Source organism: Diadema antillarum, unplaced genomic scaffold (genome assembly GCF_040938485.1).
Source record: "Diadema antillarum isolate AM-2024a unplaced genomic scaffold, OU_Dant_1.0 seq00002732_RagTag, whole genome shotgun sequence".
In the NCBI taxonomy this organism is placed as follows: Eukaryota; Metazoa; Echinodermata; class Echinoidea; order Diadematoida; family Diadematidae; genus Diadema; species Diadema antillarum.
In genome coordinates this window covers 12,339-24,433 of record NW_027273329.1, presented here as the reverse complement: position 1 = coordinate 24,433, position 12,095 = coordinate 12,339, and the positions used below count along the sequence as shown (strand labels likewise).

Below are 12,095 nucleotides of genomic sequence, written 5' to 3'. Positions count from 1 at the left end.
ATGCATTGACTTGACAACGTTTAAGCACATTTATCTCAGCTGATTTTGCTTCATTTCCTCTGAAACTTAAGTATGTTGTAGCTGAGACAATAAGCTTCAGTAATCATGCATTTTATTTTTTGAAATCTCATCATCAGGTTGACAATTTTGCAGTTTAAAACTGAAAATGAGAATGGAATGTGGACAAAACGATTCCCGATTCAGCTTTCACATACATAAGTTTACGTTCCTCATATTTTCTCGCCGAGACGTATGGCCGAGTGGTTAAAGGCGACGTCTCAGAGACGTGAAGTTGCGGGTTCGAACCCCACAAGATCACGAAACAAAATACTTAGCTATTTTACTTTTTTTTTCAATTTTGTATTACATATTCGTCCATGTAGAAATCACGTTCGTATATAAACGCACCTATACACACACACAGACACACAGACACACACCATATCCCTCTTTTTTGTGTTGGAGACCACATTGCTTCGACTGCTGCAAAATTTTGCAGGCTGACTTTGTCAAACCGATCATAGTATGTAATGACGACGACTGAGGTGTTGTACTTTGAACAATTGTCTTTCAAGACCATGTCATTGTTTTGTACTTTGATGACGTCATCACATTGAAAATTGTGATTAAAGGCAAGGTATCAAAACCAGCCGATTATAGGCTTTATGTCTACGGCGCGTATTTTTCCCAAGTTGCCAGAAATGGCATAGCGACATCAGTCGTTACAAGGCCGCATTTCCGTCTAGCAATGCAATACATGTTCACGCGGCCACGATTGTTGAGTGGGCATTGACTTTTCCCCCTGTAATATCTATACATTTCTTTTTTCCCTTACCATTTCCGGGGATGTCCCGTGGCCGAGTGGTTAGAGAAACGGTTTTGCATGCACGCTCAATATAACTTCAAGGTGCCTATATCACATTCTTTTCTTTGTCGATCACAGATGACCGACACCTGATGACCCCAAGCGTATCACCTAACTCGTCAGCGTGACGAGTTTCATATCTCGTTTCTTTTTATTTCTTCTGTTTTTCACGAAAGTTAAAGAGGGGGGGGGGGGGGGTGCGCCGGTTGCGCCCCCCTCTGGATCCGCCACTGGGTTCAATAATAGTGTACATGTATTCAAAGGCAGACTAGAAGCATGCTTCATAATGGAGGTACATTGTAAGGTCGTCTTAACGTTAACTCGATGACATACTAGACATCTGTCTCAGTAGATTGACTAAAAGTGATACACACCGAGTTGAATAACAATTCTTTGTACATAGCCAGAAGGAAAGTAATAAAATGCCCACATGCAACAGCACATCACAGGAATGGGAGCTACCACTTCCCAATGAAAGATTCAGAAATGAGAACAGGGTGCTTTGACTACAGTGCTGCTACCAATGGACATGGAGTTTGAACCTGGAACCCTACAAATGAGAGCTTGCGGTCTTATCCACACAGCCGTACCAGCTCCCTGTTTTGCCACATCATGCTAATCACCTGACCAAGCAAGCTTTTAAAGGTGGCACACCCCATTCAAAAAGAAGAAACATTCCAGAGATTTCCTCTTGCAACAGAGTAATTTAAGTTTCATAAGGAAATATTTGTCTTAATCTGCAGCTGAGATACTTATTCATGCTTTGATTTCTTCTCGGTTGGATTTTTTGCATTCATTGTTGTGTAATCTTCCAAAAAAAGATGTCACAAAACTTAAACGGTTGCAAAATTCTGCCGCCCGATTGTTAACTTTTACTAATAAGTTTGATTCCATACCACCAGTTCTCCGTTCCTTACATTGGTTACCTGTAGAAAAAAGGATTATTTTCAAGATTCTGTTATTAGTACATCATTCAGTTCATTCTTTTTCCCCCATATACATAAGTAATTCTGTTCAAAAATATAATCTGACACGAAGGCTACGTTCATCATCACATACATTCTTACTCCAAACACCCAGAGTAAACCATGGGTATGGTGATCGTGCTTTTTCCGTTATGGGACCAAAATTGTGGAATCAGTTACCTCCTCAGTTAAGGGAACTGTCATCGACAGAGTCATTCAAATCCAAACTTAAAACTTATCTGTTCCTTTCATACTGAGGACTGTAATTGCTGTATGTCATCAATGTTGGATCAATATTGGATTTTTAATTGGTATATGTTGTATTCTTTATTTGGTAGTATATATTTGTTTTTGTTTACCATTTTCTTCTTTGTTGAAATGCGTGAATATGTATATGAATGTAAATATATGATATCTTTTCATTTTTGAAGCCATGAGCACTGAAAAGTGGATCTGTGCGCTATACAAGTAGCCACTTTTATTACTATTATTATTATTAATAAAACAGACACACAAAAGCTACAACAATGCACATTTTCAGATTTAACTGAGCTAATCTTCTTAGCAGCAAGCCTGTCAAAGGCTAGGTACCCACAAAAGCCACAACAACTGGGAGGAAAAATAGAGGAGATAGTAAAAGGACTGACCTTGTAGTGCACAAGGAGATTTGAATCTCTGCAGATTGGGCAAGGGTTGCCACATACACTTTGCTTCTCACCGTGTCCTCTCTGGAGAAAAGATGGACAGAACACAACATCATTAAATTGTACATGAAAACGAGGAGCTTCATTACACATATTCAGCATGCTTACTTGGATTTCATGAAAAAAACAAACAAACAAAAAACAAACAAAACTCATCTAAAGGGTGGTCCTTTAGGGGGTTAAACTGCTTTGAAAATATGGGCATAAAACATGACACAGAACATCGCACGTTAGCAGCACCATGGTAATGTTGAAGAAACTGGTGGTGCAAAGTGTATACACATTGCTCATGCCACTACTCAGAGATGCAGGCAACTCCTGTTGTAACAAAGTCATCTAGACCAACAGTTTTCCTTGGTTATAACAAAATTTCATCGTAACCGAAGAGAATTTTGAGCCTCAGATGTAGGTGATAATACGTTTGGGACCTGAATCCTTACTTTGTTGTAAAGAAAATTTTGTTACAACTGTGTTCGTTCAAACAGAGCACCCTTATTAGAAATACCCAACACTTGTTACTTACTATGCACTTCTTCCTGGTTTTCTGCAAAGAAAAAGAGACAAGACAAATGTCAAGACTAGTAAACTGGTAATACAGAAAGATTACCGTATCACCTTTTTTCGGAAGCACAAATCAAGGACAGTATGTAATTAGACATGAACAGTTGCATCAAATCAAATTAGAAATGAAAAGTGGCATCATCTGCATAAAAGTTTTGTTGCAAAATACTCAACAAGGAGAAAGGGTGGCAGTTACTGAATTATCAACCAAATACATGAATTTCAAGACAATCTTGCACACTCATCGATTGCAGAGTTGTGAGATGATGACCTCACTTGGCCCAATTTTCTGCGTGTGGTTGCAACCAAAATCACTATATTTGGTGCAAAACATGAAATACAGTGCACTCCCGTTATAACGAAACGCTCGGGACCGGCAGTTTTCTTTCGTTATAACGAAATTTCGTTATAACCGAACAAATACAATATAACGAAAACAAGGAACCACGTATATACACTGTAGATCATATTATGTTTGCTGAATACTCATCATACACTGAAAAGCTATGTGAAATGTGATGGGATAACTGTATTACAATAATAAACGCAAGTTCCCCTCAGAAACTGTGCGTGACACAAGGAGCGAACACACAGTGGTGTGAAGCGTGCACCCATGCAGAGACGCTATAATTGCTTGTTCTGCTACGCATTTTCGAAAGCAATTCGCATTTCGTTATAACGGAGCACATTTCTTTTGTTTTTCTTTGTCTGTGGCGCTCGGAAAAGACTTCGTTATAACGGAAATTTTGCTATAACCGTGTTCATTATAAGCGAATTTTGTACCACAGACTTTAATGGTGATAATTTTGGGACCAGAAGATTTACTTCGTTATAACGAAATTTCGTTATAACCGTGTTCGTTGTAATGGGAGTGCACTGTATTGAAATTCTGTACCTTTCTTATTTCATGTTCAAGTTTGATAACACTTCTGTTCTCCTCTACGGCCAATTTTTCTCCATTTATTAAGGTCACCTTTATTAAGGTCACCTTGATGACGGAGAATTGTAATTTTACCTACCGTTGGGGCAAGCCTTCCTTTATGGTTCCTCTTGTAGTTTGCCCAAACTGGTTTGTTGCCATACTTTTCAAAGTATTCTGCAAAAGAGATGATATGAAATACAAAATTCTACTTTAGAAATGTTTGAATATACATGCATATACAGGAAGAAATGGCTCTATTCTCTTTCCAAACTCATATTTATGCATCAAGATTTCCTGGGCTGACAGTTCCCCATTCTCCATGCCAGTCATTATTAGCCAATCAAAACATTGAAGTTTAATTGTCACATGCTCACAAGTAATTTGTGTGATTATCTTCACAAGTGTCATCTACAACTCCTGAACACACTTCCAAGATAAAGCTAATATAATCCACTTAACATACACTGTATGTGTTCTTCATGATACACTGCAGCTGAAGTTCCTGAAGTGAAATGAATGAATGATATTCCAGAGTAGGATAGAAATCACAAAATATCAACCTAATTCTTGCATGGTCATTTCTTACCATCACTTTCAAGGTAATCTAGCGCTTGCATTAGCTCTGCTTCCGTAGCCTCCCCCGTAGAATCAGTTGCCTTCTTCTCTGGTTGGTCTGACACATCATCCCACCTCACTACTGACGTTGTAAACCTTTGCAAGCTCCCGATATCATGGGTCACATTCTGGAAAAAGAAAATAAAAGTGTGCATCTTATATACAGATATAGGTCGTACACACATGATACGTACACACACATATATGTGAGTTGCATGTGTGAGGTGTCAATTTCTACATGAAGTGAACATATAAATGCAGATATATGAATGAGAAATGATTGTATAAACATACAATATGTACTACAGTACATCACATTGAGCTTGAAATGTCTCATAGATCACTGGATTGCACCTGCGCACAGGTCCCAAACCCACAATTGCACTTGAAGGATTTGGAACCTGTGCACAGCTTTGTGCACAGGTTAAAGATAATCAAATGGATCAGTTGTCATACTAGTCTCCGGAAGGGTTTAAACTGTCTATGCTTGACAAAATCAAGAAAAATCATTGATTTGGACAGTGAAAGGGACTACTATATTGGAGGAACCAAATTTTGCACAACACACTTGCGTACAGCGACAGGGCTATGTAAATACTGATCTCCTAACTGCAACTAACCTGAACGCAAAGCGTTTAATATGCTCCAACAGCCCAGCTTAAGGGATGGTATAGTACTGGTTGAGGTGAGGATTCAGCTTTTAATGTTTAGCAAGATATTTAGAAACTACCATATGAAATGTTACGGAGCATACAATTCTAAGGGGAAATGAAAGTATATCTGATGAAAATTGGCTTTGAAATGACTGAGATATCCCCCCCCCCCAAAAAAAAACAGTAAATCAAAGAGATCCTGGATACTATTAGTGGTGGTCTGTCACAGTTTATTAGAATCATTTGTTTGGATATTTCAGCCATTTCAAGACCAATTTTCATCAAATAAACTGTGAATTCCTCTAAGAATTATATTTGAGTTTGATTTACGTTTGAGTTTATAACAACATATATGTAAAAGAAAATTTGAGTACATAATGGTCATTTAAACACTACACTTTTGTGTTAACAATTACCCAATAACATCAACATTAATAGATACACACAGTTTAAACAATCTAAAAAAAAACACATCAAATACATATTAACGAATAAATCATATGTTAATACAATCTAAAATTATCAAACAAAGAGCTTCATTGAACATACAATTGATGGTAATAATGTACATAATGAGGTTGCTAAAAGAACCAAGAGATGGCACAAGCGCTAGTAGTACCGTACTCGTAGTGGATGTTGGTCCCTTAATAAGTGTTATAATTATAATGAACAAATAAATATGCATCAGAATGCTTTAATAATGCTATTGATTTGTTGTACCTTGTCTGGAACATTATCTAGGCCTACACAGATTTAATGTGTTTTGCTATTACAGTTACAGTTAGATCTAGTTTATTTCCGAAAGATTTCCTGCCAATCCTGGTATAAAATTACCTTACGATTTTTGGCAGAGTGTTCCACAATTCAGCTTAAGAAGTGTGTAAGATGTTGGGGGACACATGTGTCGCAATAAAACATAAAAAGAATACTAACCTTCCTTCTTTATTTACAGCCTGTATGTGACTCTTCCAAGTCAGATGACAATACCATTTACCATGCATAAATATTTAAAAGAAAATATTATTTAAAAAAAAAACACACACACAAAAAAAAAAACCAAGATGCCTCAGCTCATTCACTTCACAAATGACATCATCTCATTCTGATACCAGTGATAATTTCATTAGGCGTTTTCACATCAGCCCGATGTTTCGATATAGCGCGCTATTTTCTGACTTGGGAAATTGGAAAATATCTCGAGCTTGGATTTTTATCAGGCTGATGTGAAAACGCCTATTGTTCCTTTGACAGTAAATTTTCGTTTTTACTTTTAATTTTATAAACCTATTTGTCTACGCTAGACAACCTTCTAGACCGTCTACTCTTTTTCAAATTAACGGTGTTAGGGCCTCACAATACTAGGTAGACTAGTAGCATGGTGAAGTAACAACATTATTGATATCATTGTTACACCTTGCACCTCCTATTTTAATTAACGATAGGCTACTGTAATTCGTAATTGCCACTTTTTATTCTATAAAATTTATTAAGATGCGATAAATCACTCACGAATTTTCCCTATCATGTTTGTTAATTCATAATCATATTTCATAAGAGGTTTCTAATTTAAATTATGTCACAACAAACACACACACACACACACACACACAAAAGTTGGAAACCTGCAGCCCCAGGCCTATTCAAACCAAATCTGTATGTATCATCCCTTCTTCGTTCTTCAGTAACAACTGTGATGTACAATAACCATATGCTGGAGGTCATGGCATGGAGCGCCCAGCCAAAGCCATAAAACACCGGGCGCGCCCCGAGCGCGAGTGCGAGCGAACTGCAGTGCAACTGATGAGTGATGTCTGATGGTTTGGCCTATGATCATGATGATCCTAATAAATAATTTACATCATATCTGTCTAGCAAACATGGAGAAAAAGTACCTGGTAGGCCGAAAGTACTTGCATACATTTGGGTGTCACTGGAGCACAAAGCTTAACATTTGATAACACCCTGGAGGAAGCACAAATTCGGGCATTCCTTGCGAGGAGCACGAGACACTTTGACGAGTACATGGGAGCTGCCATCTTAACTTCAGTAAGAGGCAAGTTACTAGTTCTCATCTGACTATGGTATTTTGTAGATTATATAATAAGTTGGTCAAAAATATTAATCATTAGATACTTTGAAAATTTTTATATATTATTTTATGTCAATTTTGTTCCCGTTCTATTTTTGGTAAATTTTTATCCCTATTTATTTTAGATATAGCTCGTACAAATCTGCTAGTCACGTGTGACAACTGCGCATGCTCATACTATAGGGCGTTGCGTGCTGATGACGTCATTTAGAAGGACCTCGAAAGCGTGGAACTACAACGTATAAACCTCTCAAATTTGCTCTGAAATATTCCTTTCATAGACAAAGTAATAAAGTTTACTTAGAATCTGTGTTTGGATCTAGTTTTCAGCATTGTTTTGGCATCATATAAGAAGCCTTGGTCGCTTCAGAATTTCTATATAAACGGCCATTTAGTAAGCGGCCAGTTGCAGAATTGGATTGCTGTCGAGCGTATACCGACACTGAAGGCTGATAAGGCATCCCTTCTGAAATTTTGTTCAAAGAAACTGGGGTAAATTGGGTTGTTTTATCACGAAAATGATGCCGTGAGAGGTTTAAACTCCTCATTCAAGATTCATAGGACTGTAGAATGAACGATGGCTGGACAGGCGATCGAGATTTGTCAGTTCAGGGAGAAAAAGAAAGTGTAAGTTGATGGCGTAGTACAGTAGCCTGTCGACATGGTCGAACATGTTCTCTTCCTTTCCCATATGTTCAATACAGGATTACTTCTAACAGATAGCAACTTTTCTGCTCGATGTTTCTCGTCTTCGAAGTCAACTGGAGAAAATATGTCTACCTATCGGTCAGTAACAAATTCAACATGCTTTCAGCGGAAACATCTAGATGAGGAGCCCATGAACTGCGATATGACGTGACCATTTGTTCTTTGATAATGGTGAACGAAGCGGGTTAACCATGGCTCGGATTTCGTGCTTTTCGTGATTTGGTACTGGCCTGTCGCCATTTTGGAGGAGTGGCCGTCATATGCTAATGAGCTGTGTGGAAATGCAAATTGGGCTACTTCTTTCGCGCGCGCGGCCAGGGCAGTCGTCATCAGCATGAACCTCCACGGCCGGCCACCTGAGTGCTTTCAACTTGTACGAGCTGCAGTAGATGGATTGGGCGGGTGGCCGTAGCTACTCGACTCTCTGATGCTGGGCGGCCGCCGCCCCGCTGTCTTTCCCTCGTGTTACTGTATTATTTATGTGCGAGCACTGTTGACATAGACCTTAAGACACCGTCCACGTGTAACCTAAATGACAAATGTTGTTTGTTTTTTTTCCAGATATATAATTTGACTTCTTGCTCCTTTTGTGCTTTGTTGAATTTGACATCCTGTGATTTCATTTTTTTTTTTTTTTAATATTGATATGTTACTGGTTGGTAGATTAAGTATTGCTAAATCCATGGAGTTCCTAATCCTAGAGCAGGGTCTACTCTGGGTAAAACTGCCATGCCACACTGCATGATATTCTTCTCCACAGCACTGCCACTGGGGCACTGGTATAGAAAAACTATAGACCCTATAACTGTTATGCAGTATCTACTAGAAATTCTAGATTCTATGTGATGCTGCTGTCCCCTGTGAACTACAACTGTAAAATGATCAAACCTAGGCTAAGGACTATAATCTAGAAGATTTAGGAGATGCTATCCTCTCATATTGTTTTTCTACCAGTGTTTTAGATCCGTCTACATGTTGTAGTTCTAATATATTGTCTAACGTTAGAGTATTTTTTCCTTGAAAAAAAGGGGGAGACCGAAGTGAAGAGGGCACCATTTTTTTCCTTTCTTTTTTCCTGATGGATAAGCTACTGCACAGTGATAGTTCCACTGCCAGTCATTTTTAAGTACCGGTATGGTAGCCGGTACAATATATAGGCTACCTATTTGTAAGGTTTCAAGTCCTGGAAATGGTAAGAATCAATTGAAACTATCTTTCTTTAGAAGAAAAAAAAAAGATTTGTTGATGCAGCAACATAGTGTGGGGACAAGCTTTTTGGTTTAAAAAGTTTTTAGTAGGGCCTATAATGTCGATTCTCCCCCCAATTTTGTGCTGGGGGTGGGGGAGATGAGGATAGGGACTAACTTTATGTTAATTCCATTAATGCTTTGTCTTTAATTGTTTTTTACTGGCCTCGTTTGCTGTTTTAGATTACTGTATCAGAAATTTTATTGTGCGTGAAACTGGGTGACTTTGCGTAGAGCCAAGATTTGCGAAAAGGCTTTAGAAATACACAAAGCATTGAATGTCAGTGGCAATTCATGAAAGTTTCATGCAGTGAGAAAGGCTATTAGCTCCAATTCACAAAAAGATTCATGCTGTGAATGTGGTTCTACAGTACCATGTTTTCTTCCAGTCACCTTAAATATGACACCTACCGTGTTAAATTGTACTAAGTCTCAGTCTACACTTCAAATTTAATTATTTTTTGTCTGCATATCCAAGAATTTTTTATGCCTCCGCCACGAAGGGGTGCCGGAGGCATTATTTTATGTTTGTTTTATGCTCGGAAGAAATTCTTATGCATCTTAGTGCATGTGCTGCAAACAAACTTCCTTTTTTTTCTGGATATCGCAATAAATTGGCACCTACAATGTAGGCCTATAGCTGCCTGCCAAAAGTATGGGGAACCCTAGGCTTCCAATGTGCCCAGTTGAGCAAATGAGAGAAATTTCGTAAGTCATGCTAAATGCTGATTTTTTTTTTTTTATTCTTTTTAGGTACGGTATTTCAGTCGTTCAATTTTAATGGAATGCTGACAATTTCCTCAAATGTTATGTTTGTGTGTGTGTGTGTTTCTTTTTCAAGGGTGGCAGCAAGCAATTTAGCAATCTTGTATATTATATAAATTCAATGAGGATTAAGATCTAGAAATGTGAAATACAAACACAATTCATGTAATATTCAAAGATTACAACTGAATTTAATCAAGTCAGGCCAGTGTGCGAGTCTCGGAAATCACAGAAATTAACTGATTTGATGCCTTCCCCTATCCTTTGTAACGCAGTTATACACTGTACTTAAAGCACTGAATTCATATTTCTTTAAGTATAGCTACTGCACTAATTTCTACTAGTAATGGTATTTCTTGCATGCACATTTCTGAAAATGATCTACACTGCATTGCTTGTAGGCCCTACTGTTTTGTATGCATGGTCCTAAAAAAAAAAAAATTTGTCCCCCCCATCCTCTAGTTTTGAAGACTGGGTCTATGGACATTCATGTGGTAAATAGCCGTTCCACACCTTGGACATGTTTTTTTTTTTCTCTCAATATTGCACTTCAAAGTGTAAATCTAAAAAATAATTGAGTTTCAGCAGAAACTGATAGGCCAAGTTGGTCACAACCATGCAAATAGCAGAGGTGCTGATGTCATTAATTCCCAACTTTCCCCCATTGAATTGTGCACAAAAAAATTAAAAATGAATAAATGAATAAATAAATGATTAAGGGATTGTGATTGAGCAACAAAAAATCCCTTTCACATTGCCCTTTCAAGGTTGTATTTGGGAAAAAGTGGGTATAGATATGCAATTATGCATAATTTTAAAAGATTTCATTTAGAAAATAAACATACAGTGCACTCCAGTTAAAATAAACACGGTTATAACGAAGTAAAAATTTAGGCCGCATCATTACCCGCTCTTTGTTTTTTATTGTTTACCAGTATTTGTTTGGTTAAAACAAAATTTCGACATAACGAAAGAAAACTGCTGGTCCCAAGGACTTCGTTATAACGGGAGTCCACTGTAAAGGGAAGATTTCTGTGCAGATGAATTTCATTTGTAAAGTCTGGTGAGGTGATGGCACAAACGGTTACAGCTCGTTATTCCGAAGGCTCTTCAGTCCGAAGATTCGTTATTCCGAATGTTCGTTATTCCGAATTTCATTTTTGGATCAACAAATCTTCGGAACGACGAACCTTCGGAATAACGCCACAAATGTTTGGATTAACGAACCCTTTTTCATTTTCGGATTAATGAACCACTAGGTATAGGGAATTTGTGTGTTTCGGATCAACAAACCTTCGGAATAACGAACCTTCGGAATAGCGAACCTTCGGAATAACGAACAGCACCCGGCACAAACACCTCGTCACTGCTTTTTATGCCTCCGCCCGAAGGGTGCCGGAGGCATTATGTTTTTGGGTTGTCCATCCGTACGTCTGTCCGCATTTGTTTAAACGCGATAACCAGAGACTCCAACCCCAAGCACCTGCTGATCTGGAGATTCTCCCGCCCGAAACCCCAAGCAAACGGGAGACTCCAAGTTGATGTGTGCAAAGCACGAAGTTCCTAGGGTTCTAGATGTTCTCTGTGCTATCTAAGGCTTATTTTTTCAACATACGATAGCAATAAGTACGAAATCCTTTCCACCGGGAGACACAGAGCCAGGGCGGGAGAAATCAAATCTCCAGCGGGAGAACGGGAGATTTTGCAAAAATGGGTTTTCGGCGGGAGATCTCCCGTCGAAAACGGGAGAGTTGGAGTCTCTGGATAACTTAACCCTATTTTAACTGGGGGGGGGGGGGGGGGGTCAAATTGACCCTCCCCCCCCCCCCTCGACGTTTCGCGCCACGATTTCGCAACGCGCAAAGATTTTGCCGTGTCGTTTCAGGACTTTTTTCATTGAAGTCTCCCGCATATTTTGAGACCAAATTTGTGACGTCCGGGTACACCATTTTGAAGTTACGTAATGTTTTGCATATGCATGTCAACCAAAAAACAGCTCAA

The 12,095-nt window shown here is 38.6% G+C and overlaps 1 protein-coding gene across 1 annotated transcript; it reads right to left on the bottom strand.

Annotated features, from left to right (window-relative positions):
* Positions 1-2,477: 2,477 nt before the first annotated feature.
* Positions 2,478-7,321, bottom strand: LOC139715077 (uncharacterized; the record flags this gene model as incomplete). Its single annotated transcript, XM_071626697.1, has 5 exons — positions 7,178-7,321; positions 4,604-4,760; positions 4,115-4,191; positions 3,058-3,078; positions 2,478-2,558 (listed from the first exon to the last, which is right to left on the bottom strand). Coding segments are annotated over exons 1-5 (480 nt in total), but the record flags the coding sequence as incomplete, so codon positions are not given.
* Between the last annotated feature and the right edge of the window lie 4,774 nt (positions 7,322-12,095).